Raw genomic sequence first — 14,382 nt, 5'->3', positions numbered from 1 at the left:
AAAAAGAAGAAACGCATTGTTGAGTTTCGAATAAATTTTTCAAAGTTCCATCTTGAAAATGGAATGTTACGAAGAAATGGGTCGAGTCCCTGAGGATATGCGAAGCTACGTTGGCGTTTGATCGAAGCTGGAAATTTCCAAGAACTCAAAATTACCAATTTTCTCCAAAATAAACGGTATATCGTATGTCAAAAAAATGAATAGTTCGCGTTTCTCGATTCTTTTTTCTTTTTTGTTAATTTAGTAGTTTGAACGAGTGTTTACAAAACGTGACACGGATCAGCGAGATCAATGATCTAAGAGACTTCCTCCACTTGGCGCGATCCCATTGCCGGAGTTAGATGGACGATGATGGACAATGATTAGCCCGCGAGTTCTTTGAATCATTGTCAATGGTCGTCGTTTATTGTTGTCCCACATCCGCGACAGCTAGACAATGTTTAAAGTTCATTACGTGTCTCTTTAAACAATAAGTTTTGAAATCATAGAATAATATGAGAATATTGTTAACAGCTTCGTTTGCTCTTCAATCACAGGAAATGAGATAAAAAAATTCACTTATATTTGATTTGAAAGCAGATAAAAAATCTCATTGAAGGATCTAATTAAACAGGGAATAATAAAGAATGCATGTGACGTTTATTCAAAATAAAAGATTGTTCGAAATAGCGATTTAAATGGAGAAAGAATATGAAAATACTTATAAAAAAAGAAGGAAGGAAATTAAAGAAATTTTTTAATGATTTGAGTACCTGCGACAAGAATAATGAAACACGAGAATCATTTTCGAAGTAATTATATAATATGTTTGAAGAAAGAAAATTATCTGAATAATTTGAGTAAAATGTGAATGACGAAAAAAAACACGATTATAATTTTTAAAGAAGGTGGAAGATTTTTTTAGAACAGAAAAAGGTTTGATTCGATAAGAAAATAAAAACTTTAAACGAAATTAGCAAGTAACATTAATCGATATTTATACTAAAATAAATATTTGTTAATTCTTAAAACGATTAAGAAGAGCGGGAACAACAAAAGAGTACGAATCACCTTTAAAACAATTTAAATACATAAAACTAGAATAGTAAGAAAGGACCGAGACGATACTTTGAAAGTTCTTATTTCCTTTCTTATTTAAGCAAAACAAAAGTAGCGAAACTATGATGGAAAAATATAAAAAAGCCTTTACAAGAAGTTAAATAAACTGAAAAGTGAAATGAATATTAATATTCGTATGAATATCGGATGAAAATCGTCCGAATTTTAAAGGGAAAACGACCGAAAACGACTCTCATAAATTCTCCTTCACAGCTGTACAGTAATTTTGAATTAATCAAAATTTCATTTTCCTCCAAGGTGTGATCATAGAAAATTAGAAAAGTCGCTTTCGAACTAGTCCGGATAAAATGAGTACCAGTGCGGCGAGGAGTTCTTATTAAGACCCGTCATGATTAGCTAGATCGAGCTTCCCCTATGGTGGCTGTCCCACCGATTTATCGAGCTCCGTGGAACGAACAAAGTATGCTTTATCGCGCGTTAGAGATAGATAAATAATTATGACTTGGTAAATAATATTGTTAACCTTCCACGCGTGCAAATATCATTGCGCGTTATTTTTCCAGTATCATACGAATTTTATTAATAGATAGACTGTGAACTGTTACGCAAACTCATATTTTTATGATTAAATAATTAAGGAAATCTAACTTAGAGACATATCTGTTCCGTCCTGATGTTATAACGAATACTCGATGCATATTTAGATTTCCCGTAAACATTTTACGTTATATTACGTTTATGTAAATTTTATTTCCTATAAATGCGTAAACATTCCCAGTTAGTCATTAAATACCAACAGTCGCTTGCGTTCGAACATTGATGTTCGGAATATACTTAAGAATAATTTTACATTAAATTAATAAGAATCTTTTCCCATTGATAAAGAATTTCCTTTCACGTGTACAATCAACTTATATGAATGAGCTGCCTTCTTCACTTCTCCAGAGATATTAATAAATACTACAGATACTGCAAGAGGTGTGCGAAAGATTTTCAAAACTACTAATAAATATCATTAGCTACGAATATTTACGAATGGTCTGTAAAATGGTTGCGTACGAATACTTTGATTTTTATTTCAAATAACGACAGGCTACCCAATTATTCCTGAATGAATAGAATACTTCTGCAAATATGTACTAAATCTCAATGTCCATGACTACATATTTGAATATTACTTTTGTGAAAAAGCATAGAAAATACCTATCTTTTATATCAGAATTAATGAATGTAGTCCTAATAGAGATTAAATGCTAAATATTGTATCAAGGTTTTTATTGGAATGTATAATAACATTACAGTTTCAAGGAGCAATACGCGGTTTTTCTTCATCAACCGAAGAAACATTTGCTATTTAAGTATTTACAAGGGTCCGATGGTTTCTCTCAGAAATATACATTTCAGCACAAGACACCAGGAGTTAAGAAGTTTCGAGGTCCAAGTAAATGAAGAAATAAAGAGCATTTGGGGTTATTGCGTGGCTCATGATTCGTATTGGACGCAATGAAAGTTATCTTACAATTACCAGAATTTCGGTCTTGAAGCAACCTTTGCTTCGTTATATTAGAGAACCAATTATTTCACACGTCGTCGTTCTACTAAAGAAAACATCTATCGCTTATCTACCATTATCATTCTTTAAGCGAATACATAGAAAATTCTTAAATATTTTTCAAGTTCGCAGAATTCTCCACAGACGTGAATTAATCATTTTCTACAAATTAAGGAATTATTACTTAAAAAGGTAAAGAGTCACGACTCGTTTTTGTTCCAAGTTAGATTTTTCCAAGTTATATTTCTGAGAATTTTGTATAAATGAACTTCTATGAATATTATATTTGTACGATGAATACATTATTAGTTTTTTGCATCAAATGACGTTCCAATACGTAATACGTCTTCGAACATGTATAGTAACATGCAAGAGACATCATTTGACGTCAAGGAGCTTTTTATTATTCCTTACCTAGCCAATTTCATAATTCCGCGTGTTCATTAAATGTTATTCGTAAGAAATAGATTGTGTAAATATATAAAAGTTCATATTATCGTTAAATTTGAAATTTCTTTTACTATTCAAATGTCACAACGAATTCTTCGCGTTGAATATTTTTGCGCAAAAGATCGAATAAAACAATAATTAAAGGATTTACATATTCCAATCGTATTTGTTGAAAAAGAGGAAAGATAGAAATTTCATATCGAAGAATGTAATAGTTTACCTATTACAAATATCAAATTTTGATGACACGAATAAGAATTCATGAATTTGTAACACATTCGAAAAAGTACTTGATTTATAATTAGATCTTGTGGTTTCACTCAAATTGATGGAAAGCGAGGTTTGTCTTCTTATCGCATTGCAGCTTCCTCGGCTCTTTATAGCCTTCATGCGTGTTTCAATTTTTTCCAAAGTCGAAGTTGATGTAGGTACGGCGATGCAACCGGCCCTATGTCGTATCTCGTCTGTTTTATTGGGAAGTCGAGATCAAATCAATTTACCAAATGTCCGGTTGAACATAGGGGACCTGTAATCGTTTCAATGATATAGACCTCGTTCCAGCCAGTTATATGCCGCGAACTATGTGCATTTGCGGTCCAAGATGATTTTAGGTACTCTTGATACGGTGTTGAATTACCATAGAATAGACTGAGCCGCGAGACGTTGTCGCTACTTTTTTACGACGAATCTTCAATTGACTTAATTCTACAGGGACAAACGTGTTTCTGAACCGTTTGAGTTCCAAGCAGCGGGATCGCGTTGTTTAGATTTTGTGTCAAAAAGTCCTAGTACATTTGAACGCTACGGACGACTGATGGTATTTTGTACTTCATTGTTATCTTCTGAATAATTTTTATTGAACAAAACTTGAAATATTTATAAACTAACAGCACACATATATAATATAGATGTATTTCATAAAATAACAAATATGATGAACGCTATTGCGCCGCTTGTTTCTCTTCGCTATCGATTAAGACAAGTGCTACCGCGCTGTTCGGGATTTTTCAACGCTGTTTTTTCAAAGACCCCTGGGACTCAAACGGTTAATTACCTTAATGGAATATTTTATCCTAGAACTTCGAAAAACTAGGTTTCATTGTATTTTATGTCTTTGAATTTTTAATTTTAAATGAGAAGCATGTTTAGAAAATATTTTCCAAACAATTTATAGGCTTAGAGTATGACAAAAGGTGGAGCTTTATTGATAAAATAACTTAAGATACAGCTGTTTAAGAAAAACAAAGAATAGGAAAGAATGAAATAAGAGAGGAATGTATTCTACGTTTGGAAATTTCCTTTCATAGCCTATTACGGAAATATCGTGCAAATATCCTTGTGGAAAGCGCTAAAGAGAAACAGTAAGACGCAATAAACAAAAGCAAAGGAAATGGAAGGTTTTCGAAGCAATATCATTTGCAAGTCGCTCTGTCGATTCAAGACTGTTCTAGACGATGTATCTTCATTAGCAGAATTATAGTCGTTTAAAACGAAAGTTAGATTGTGAGGCTAAGTTGTGTGCAACCTTCAGCCGTAATTTACGCCACTTATAATTCCCGGGTGATACATTGTTGGAAGCCATGGAGCTTTCACGTGCTCATCGCGTGGAAAACTACACGGCTGCACATCCGCTTATCGCGGCTGCAATGCTGCAATTATCCCAGGTCGACTACAGTTGCACGAGTCGCATCGAAAATTCATTTCTACCGTCACTCGAGACGCTCTTAAACGATCCGCTGTCTTTCGTCGGATTTTCCGCGTGATTTTCCCCCTGGTTCGCGCGGGAATGCCGCCATGAGAAGAATAAAACGCGAAGAAATTGCTTTTCAATATCTACACGTATAATCTGGAGATAATTTATCGGAAGAAGCGAGCTAAAGCCTGGAATAATGATAATTTCTTAAAAATGATATCCACGTGAAAAAATTGTAAAAACTTCTTAAGGTATTTACTAATAGATTTCTAAACAATTCGTGGAAAAAATTATGTAAACTTTTAGTAACAATTTCTGCGACGAAACATCGTAATCTCTAAATATTTTAAATTTTGTATTCTTCTTGATGACACGTTGACAGTAATTGTACTGATATGCAAGTACAAGTAGTTCTGTGAGAAAAGCGCATTTTCAATGTGTTCGAGAATTCAGACACACGAAATTTAATAAGTATACGCAGACTATCGTGACTGACTGTATTATAAAATTCCATGCTGTTTCTTTTCACGAACAAACTTCGATAAATTAGACTATGTAAATTTATTTCGGCACGTGATATATAACATACGAAAGTGGTCACATAAAACAGCAGCTGGCATTTCCACGGGACTAAAATTTCAAGCACTGCAGAGCGCGTGACACTTGCAATTTTCATGTGCAACCCAGCGGCGATTACGCGCGCCGCGACGCTACGCTAACCGGCGAATCTCTGATAATCGGATAATGGAAGAGCAGGGAGAGAGAGAAAGAGAGAGAAAGAGACTGCGATTGCGGCCGACCGATTAATTTGCCGCCCCATTGCGAGCTCCCTGCTGCTCGTTCAAAACGAGACGGAAGCCTCGAGGTTCTTTCGAGGATCGTTTCATTTCGTTTTGAGATTGCGTCGGGATTTGTTTGATAAAAATTGCTCACGGTTTCTGCCTTATCCTTAACGTTCGGTAGGCCATTTTACGAGATTCTTCCCGTCAACAGGAAAGTTCTGCCCCCAGAATTCCGCTTTCTACATTTCCAACTTTATTTGACGATTCATATAGATTGTAGGTGGTTGGAACATCAAATCGTAGGATATGAAATTGCTAATTTAAAATGAAACCTATGCACATTGTACATACATCGAAATACGAAGTTAGATTGTAAATTGGCAAAATCATTATCCGATTCTTTATTGCAGAAATTTCTTCTTTTATGGAGAACTGATAATCGAAGAACACAGAGAAAAGAAATAACATATTTTGGTTTTGACATTTTCAGATGACGTTACAGAAGAGAGCGATTTTAATATTCGATGCACCGTTTATCAAACCCATAACACGAAAACTATATTTTTGTCTAGCTTTCGGATTAAATATATATTTTTACCGCCTTCCAAAATATCTCAAATATATTAATTGTCATCCGTAAAAATGATTAATCTCGATGGAATTGATTCTATTTTTAGTAAAAGAAATTAGTAAAAAAATTGATCAATTTGATTTTGGTACGCGTAAACGAATAATTAATTTATTTCCTTCAAAATAAGTAGGAAAATAGATCGATAAAAACTTTTTATCAATCCGCGATTTCAAAATGATTTTCAGATTTTTGTGAATTTTTATGGTTTCTGATTGTATCGAGACGGTTCCGTTTGAGGAACTGGAGGGTTTGATCACCCGTCGAAAATAATTCAACGATATGCGTTCAACAGAACATTACGAATGTTATATGAAAGAGTCATTCCCCTCTTCGGTGCTGTCATATAGTATCGGTTATAATGATTTAAACATGTCGGGCAAAACAAGAATTATTCTCTCGGGGGAGAAGTATATTTAATCATTTTTACAGTTTACGACGAGCGTTGCAAAGGGATTTATGTTGTTGCGCGAAAACATTTAAAAATGAAGAAAGAGGATTCTTCGATACAAGTAAAAATTCTTCTTGCATATAAATTTTAGTAAAACGTTTTCATAATTCCACTGTACCTTGCGTTATTAATTTAACAATTTTTCTATCTCTCTCTAAAAACTTATTTCTAGTTTTCTTAAAAGTATTACATAATATTATAACGCGAATATCTGGCAAAAATATTTCGTAACCAACATAATGGAAGAAATGTTCCCATTTTTCTTACAAGACATAAAAGAATACGGCTATTAAGAATATAAAAGGGCTATCAATTCACGAAAATATGAGAAGAGACGAGAAATTATTAAATCACATATATCTAAAAAAACGAGACGAATTAGTTGATCCATGAAAATATGAAGGAATAAATCAAGTAATTAACCAGCGAAAATATACCAGATAAAATAAATGATTAATCAGCGAAATTATAAATGGGAAGGAAGGATTAAATAAATACAAATGACCCAAATTATTAATCTACGAAAGTATAAAGTGGTTGAAAAAATTATTTATTCGCGTGAATATCAAAAAATGATCCAAATTATTAATCTTTATATACTGATATATAAATGAATCAAATTATTAAGCCTCGCGAATAGACAACTGACTTTTGCACAATTTCATATTTTTACGAACAGAACTAAAAAAATGGAAGTCACATAAAAATCTATTTCATCCACTAAAAATTGTAAAGAGTATCCTACGTCGAATATTTTATATACTGTTTGTATAGTCACAAATAAGGAAAAATAATAAAAGTTTGAAATATTATTAGTCGAAAAAATGTACGAAGAAGAAAAAGATTATTAATTCATGAAATCGTAAAACGCAAAATAAATTATTAATACGGATAAAAGAGAGGCATTAACGATAATAAAATAGTTGATCGTCTTTTTTCGTATTATAGTTCCGATTTAGATAATACTGTTGGTCAGAAGGATTGTACTTATACGAGGATCGGTATTAATTTCAATCTTCTGTGACCAACAGACTTCATTCTAGCTAAATCCAATCTGGATTTAGTAAAAGGGAGAAATGGCGAAGCACTACGTGACAGGAAACGCTCAGAGGTCCGGAGCACTCTTTATCGTAATTTATCATGACCTTTCTTACAAAAGAGTACCGACGTTGCGTTATTTACTTCAGGAGAACGTTAGCGGAATACCGAAATAATCTCTTTACATTCAAAAATTGCTGTCATTATTAAAAAGCAGGAAGAAGAAGGAAAAAGTAGATTGCAGTAGAACACGTAGAGGATGTTTGCTCTTGCTTTTTACCATTTTGTTATGATAAACTTGGAGATGGAAAAATGGAATTCAGTGAAATAATTGAATCATGTTCTCAGCGATTTAAAATCTTCTTATTTAATTCGATTTGAGAATAACGATAAGAGAATAAAAGATTTTAGAAATTTTCTTTAACAATTTCCTAAAGAAGTTACAAATTGGTATATTATTATATTAAACGTGCACATCACAAAATAAAATTTCTTGAAACATTCCTATTATATTGTTAATAGTTTGAAACCTCTGAGATTTCATTCAATCGGAAATGAAAAAGCAATGACTATATTATGAACTATTATTGCTTTATAATTATTAGTTTATAATAATATACTTATTGGAAAGTAGTTTCTAAGTAATTTATCTACTTCAATATAGTATACTAACGTTACGAATATTTCGATTTTTTTAAACTTCATGAAATTATCGGATCTAGATGAGAACAAACATAATGACGGAAAACAAATCATTGGAATTCCCTTTCATTTAAAAAAAAAAAAAAAAACAGAGTTTGATAATATAAAATGTCAAAAAAAATGTAAATGAAATTGTATTAATGATAACGATGCAATTAATTAAATAATTATCGTTATTCTTATTAAGGTTAAAGTATCTATTGCAATATCTTTAACGTTACTTCTGTATGTTACGACAATATCACCAGTGGTAAAAGAAAATTATTGCAATAACTTCGACGTAGTTTTTGTTCAGCTAAAACCCGAGAAAAACGCTGATGTTAAGCATGCAATTTATCGGCAGTCATTGTACTCGTAATCGTTTACCAAGTTCTATCAGGAACGAAATAACAAATGACAGCATATTTTAAAAATGAAGTCTCAGTGCTATAAATAAATTACAGGACGTTAAGATATTTCGAAAACGCTACTTTAGATTGCGAAACTAATATTACAGAAGTCTTTTCTGCAGTTAATAGATAATCAATATCACGTTAATTGCCTGTTTGCGCTACAACTCTTTTATGCTTCATTTGGATTTAGTAAAAAGCATGTAGCTGATTACGATACATAGAGATCACAATATAAATATTCCGGACAAGTAAACTTGTTTGGTAATTCCATTCATTTCCTTTCTTCGTGATATTTTCTTAATTTTTTCTTAGTACCACACTAAGCTTTAAACAAATTGTTTGATATCAGCATAATTAATAGAAAAAATGTTGTCGCATCACGTTCCTTTTAATGTAAGTCAAATTACAACACAGAAATTGGAAGCAATTCGAATTATAATCATAGACGTGAAAAGCAGTAACGATATTATATTTGTTTCTTGCATTATTTTCGATCGAACTGTGTATTTTTCTAACGAAGACATTTCTTTTGATGATTTTTCGCTTCAATTTCACGTGGATCGTATTTTTACAATCGTTGAAACTACTTTGTTCTCCTGTGTAACGAAAAACAGGTTGAAATGTAAAAAGTATAAGGATCGTGATAAAGTGAAAATATCGGTAGCTGTAAGAACTTCACGTTTCACGTAAGATGATTCAAGAGTTTAAAAAAGGATCAGCTGGAATATTAACGTCGATTGGATAGTGTCGTTTGTTTCTAAAAATCTCGAAGGCCATGATAAAGTCTAAATGACGGATCACTTAGTCTCTCGCAATGCACGATACACTGCTGACAAAAAGAAAAACCCTGCGGACACGATAAAAAATCTTATTGACTCGTTTTATAATCGATAACATTTTTGCGCATGACACTGATTAGCTCCCGGGGGAAAGAGCGACATATTTGTGTAAAAGAGGCCTGAACCTCGTTGTAAGGTCGCGTCAATAACATGATAATCGCTGACTTTGCTGACCCTCGATCTTGAAACGCTTATTTTTAGTCGATTGGTTCTTGATGCTGGGACGCAAAATTAGGTATATGTGTTTTATAGAAATTATCACGATCGTGAGTTTCTGTGAAACATTCAACTATATTCCAATATACTTCTTATATCCTGATAAAATAATACTACAACATACATTTTAATATTTTTCAATAAGTTTGCGTTTAAACAACATGTACGCATATTTCCATTGATCAGTCCATTGATTCAAATTAATTAATACATTCGAAAAGCGAAGGTAAATCATTGCCATCGATTTAAAATACAATACTTGAGCAATTATAATAATGCATATTAAAGAATGAGAATATATCTTGTTTATAAAAATTTCGGATCTTCCTGACAACAAGTATAACTATCGAATGAAAGATTTTAGGATGAAAGTGTGAAAATGAAAAGATGTTCAAGGTACAAGCTTTTTAAACGTTTAAACGTCAAAGGGCTTAAAAAGTGTAATAATCTAAAATTCTTGTTTAAAGGGTCACTTAAGTAAACGAAGAAGAAACGTTGTATTAATGGAAAGGGCAAGAGATAGTAAAATATTGCTCGATAAAGAAGGCAAGAGTTATTAAAAGTTTTCCAGCGAATGAAGCCGCCGTAAGCCTCCTATGCGCGCATTTTCTACGACGTTATCTACTTTCTACATTATTATCCGCTGGAAATCTACATGGTGGATAAAAATGGGATAAAGTAGCTCGGTGATAGAAGCTTCTTAAACACGAGACTTTTCATAAACATTTGCCGTGCATATTTTTTATATCGTTTGCCTAGCTATCTTCTGCATGCATCGCTGAATTTTAACGAGTCTTAAAGAACAAAAAATTCGTTACTTTAATATTTTATAGAGTGGCCGAGTTTTCCCAGACGAATTTTACTTCTACATTCAAATGATGATGAAAGATGTTATCGAATTTTTGCTTAATATAATATTCTATTCACTTTTCTATAGAAGTTAATGGATTATTTTGTTCCAATAAATAAAATTTCTAATATTTCGTTTATTGTAAAAATCATTTATTCTAAATTTTAATTAAGATTAAGCTCAATCTTTGCCTTTAGAATTAATTAGAGTCACTTATTTTACAAAATTTTATGCGAAACTTTAATTAAGATATATAAATCTTAATTTTTACCATTGGAATTAATTAAAATTAATATCGTAGCATTTAGTTTTTATTTTAAATTAATTTTAAATTAAATTAATCTTAATTCTGATTTCGGACAGAAGGAAGAAAAATATGCGACATTTAAGAAATTTAATTTATCAAATGGCAACGAATAATGGAAATACAAACGATTGAAAAATATGTGATGTTATAATTATCAACGGAAAATGTTTCAAACGATACCAATAAAATAATTATTCGTCAAATTATCGGTTCGTCGATATTTCTATAAATTATTTATTCATTGATAATTTCTTGATACACAAAGATGTAACAGACGAACGCTTGTGACTGATAAATAATTTAAACGACGTTAAGACAAAATGATTAAGAACTCTGAGGGTAATAATTTTATAGGAAAAAATAATTAATAATCCTAAAGAATCTAAAGATGCCTAAATAAGTTTTTACCACAGTAATAACTTGTGAAACAACTCAAGTCACTGTTTTAACTTTATTACGTGAACATACTATGTCAACAACATTATTCTATTCCAATTTATGATCCAAACTATCGGACTACCCCGAGTGAATTGGAAATTTCATCGGAACGTCGCTTCGTTGATAAGCCGAAATATTCGGCAGAACTGTCGAACAAGCACTGAATTTCATGCGCGTGACTACCACTGGACCGAGGGTGAAGTGTGTTTTCTTTTTCGTTTCTAACCGACCAATTTATCAGAAGCAACTCGAAACGAGTCTAGATTTCGCGTCACGTGCCGAAATCCTTCAGCAACGCAGAAGTTTCATTGCGTGTGTTACGGCAAAAAGAACAAAATGGTTCTCGAGGGAATCTAGAGACTATATAGCGAAAGTCGATTAAATACGACGGACGAATTAATTTCGACTAAGTTGCGAGTAATATTAGGCCAGCCTAATAGAGACAATGTTTCATCGTCTCTATTATTGCAATAACGTACTGACGAATGGACTGCGAATTTTTATGTAATTTCATATTTTCCTGAACGTATAGATGTCTATAGATAATTGTTCCACTCGCTAAATATTATAACGAATGATTTTTCTTAATTATTTTATGTATATTTGTACATTATGTGCATTCCCTACATTTTTATAATCTTATACTTTATATAAGTAAATAAATATCCATGCAGATTAGCGATGAACAGGAGCATTCATACTTTTAACGTAGAATATGATCTTTCGTTAAACTTTTTTGCAAAAGCATGAGCTTCAGTGGTTGAAAACTGTGGTATTAGCTTTAACCCTTAAAACAGTCATATAGAATTTGAGCCTATTTGAACCACGACGTGGCTTTGAGAAATGGAGAACGATAATTTGTTGAAGATGGATAATGAAAAACGACAGGACCTATGAAACGATCAAAGATATTATTGTGGATTACGATACGATTAGTATCGTTGTTATGCTATTACATTGGCTGATTGAGTATGATTTAGTTATTATGCTGTTACACATTATTATGCACTGGCTGGCCCGTGTTTATGCGACGTCAAAACAAATCTCGATGTGACCAACTATTGGCCCTTTAATGACGAATTCAAGTGGGCGTTTTAAGCACCGGCCCGACTTATTCAATATGACTCTCCCTCTCTGCTGCTCTATTGAGCGTTATAAGTCGTTACCAAAATTGACTGACAACGTCCAGCGATGGAATAAGTTAGGGCAATTAAAATTAACGCCGACAATAGGACAATGGTTGAACACTGAAGATTAAGATCTTTTGTTACTTTGTTGCGATTCTGAGATTCATTAATCGATGTCTGCGAAGATTTTATTGTAGCAATGAATTCTGATCGTTTTCGATAATAATAGACGATGACGAGCAGAATGTTTATACATTTATCAATGGAAAATGTAAATATGCAAAGATATACAGAGTATATTTAATATACAGAGATATACAAAATATTCAAAGTAAGATACTGTTTATAAAATAATACTTAAAGAATGAAACAAATCTCCATTTAGATTACATTCTGTTAGTTTTGTTTAGAAAAATTTGAATTTGCATAAACATTCATAGTCCAATGATAATAAGATGGATCGTTAGTACAATCTTTTTAATGTACTTTTTATTTCTATTGTTGCAGCTAAATCAGGATGCACAGTCGGTTGCCGTGGAAGTAAGTATTTGATCTTAAGCATTTTTTATCCCTTTGCCTTATAACGTCCAACCAAACCCACGATATAAATGATAATTAGAATTCAACAAATATAGACTTCATATGTGATGACGCTCAGTTTCAACTCTAACTGCAATTTTAACTTTTCGAAGTGATTATATTAGACACAAATATTTTGCATATATTTTGATATTTTGCATCAGATTTAATTTACATTCGATGTTACAATATGTTAATGATCGCATAAAAAATCTTCCAAAAGATCGTAGACGGGCAGACGGTTAATTCGAAAAGCCAGGACACTCGTAGTTTGTTTAATAACGCTTCTCTGTCTTTTTAAATAGTGCACCCAAAAAAGGCTTATCAGGAGGGACACACGTACGTATACAACTTGGAGGGTACATCGGTGACGTCTGTCACTGGCGCACAAGGAGATGCGTCTCTTAAACTGGCAGCCACCGTAGAATTGTCCGTGAAACCGGATTGTGTGCATCAACTGCGGTTGAAGAACGTCCAAATCAACGGAGCGGTACTATTTTAACTTTCTTTTTTCTCTATTTCTGCATTCTAATCTGACGTCAATTTTTCCATACATATAAATAAGATGATACCAATAGCTACCTCCTTATCGATTTCGATGCCTTGACATAAACATAGTTTCGTGTATCATACACTTTCTATACGCTTGATGCATTTTTGAAATTTGAAGATGATAGAATACACAGAATACATATAATATACAAAAATATGATGCACCTATCAGCAAAATATTCATTATAATTTTTAATAGGTAATATGAATCCCTATTTAATTTCTTCTTTTTTACTTGCTCTACTTATTCTTTTACTTCTGTACCTACTCTATTTGCAAAGACGTAAATTTGCATCGATATCCGCAATCCACATATAACATATAAAATAGATAGGTACTTACATTTGCTGACGATATAAAATACATTTTTCAGCCACCGTCGACGCCAGACATTGAACAATTTCCGGTCCAATTCAATTACCACGATGGCCATATTGACACTCAGCTCTGCACCGACTCAGGTGACTCCCAAGCATCTCTTAATATCAAGAGAGCAGCTGTTTCCATGTTCCAATCGGCCGTTATGCAGGATAACGGTGTAACGACACGTCATGAGGTTCGTGAAACCTGAAATAATATTATTCAATATGATTCATAGCTAATTTCTTTTCTCAACAATAACCTTATATAAGCTTTAAAAACTTAGTGAATTTTCTAATATAAACTTAATTTTATAAGAACAAAAATATTAATCGCAGGTCCAAAGTACTATATTTTATATAAAATA

At 32.4% G+C, this 14,382-nt stretch overlaps 2 protein-coding genes and 1 long non-coding RNA gene across 4 annotated transcripts in view; 2 read left to right on the top strand and 1 right to left on the bottom strand.

Annotated features, from left to right (window-relative positions):
• Jeb (low-density lipoprotein receptor domain-containing jelly belly protein) overlaps nucleotides 1–14,094 on the bottom strand; it is a 98,940-nt gene extending 84,846 nt beyond the window's left edge. Inside the window, exon 1 of the mRNA XM_072015716.1 lies at nucleotides 13,998–14,094. The gene's annotated coding sequence lies outside the window, so the exon portion shown is untranslated. The remainder of the gene's footprint in view (nucleotides 1–13,997) is intronic.
• The window catches only part of Apolpp (retinoid- and fatty-acid binding glycoprotein apolipophorin), a 45,804-nt gene that overhangs the window by 10,092 nt on the left and 21,330 nt on the right, over nucleotides 1–14,382 (top strand). For both annotated transcript variants that reach the window (XM_072015713.1, XM_072015712.1), the window contains exons 2-4: nucleotides 13,032–13,064; nucleotides 13,409–13,593; nucleotides 14,029–14,211. In XM_072015713.1, the coding sequence (XP_071871814.1) occupies nucleotides 13,032–13,064; nucleotides 13,409–13,593; nucleotides 14,029–14,211 (401 nt within the window). The remainder of the gene's footprint in view (nucleotides 1–13,031; nucleotides 13,065–13,408; nucleotides 13,594–14,028; nucleotides 14,212–14,382) is intronic.
• LOC139993735 (uncharacterized) lies at nucleotides 9,269–10,387 on the top strand. The gene is made up of 2 exons (XR_011801445.1): nucleotides 9,269–10,198; nucleotides 10,270–10,387. It is a non-coding gene; the product is annotated as an uncharacterized lncRNA (long non-coding RNA).

Source organism: Bombus fervidus, chromosome 13 (genome assembly GCF_041682495.2).
Source record: "Bombus fervidus isolate BK054 chromosome 13, iyBomFerv1, whole genome shotgun sequence".
Classification (NCBI taxonomy): domain Eukaryota; kingdom Metazoa; phylum Arthropoda; class Insecta; order Hymenoptera; family Apidae; genus Bombus; species Bombus fervidus.
The sequence above is the reverse complement of the archived record's forward strand: the minus strand, read 5'-3'. Positions and strand labels throughout refer to the sequence as shown.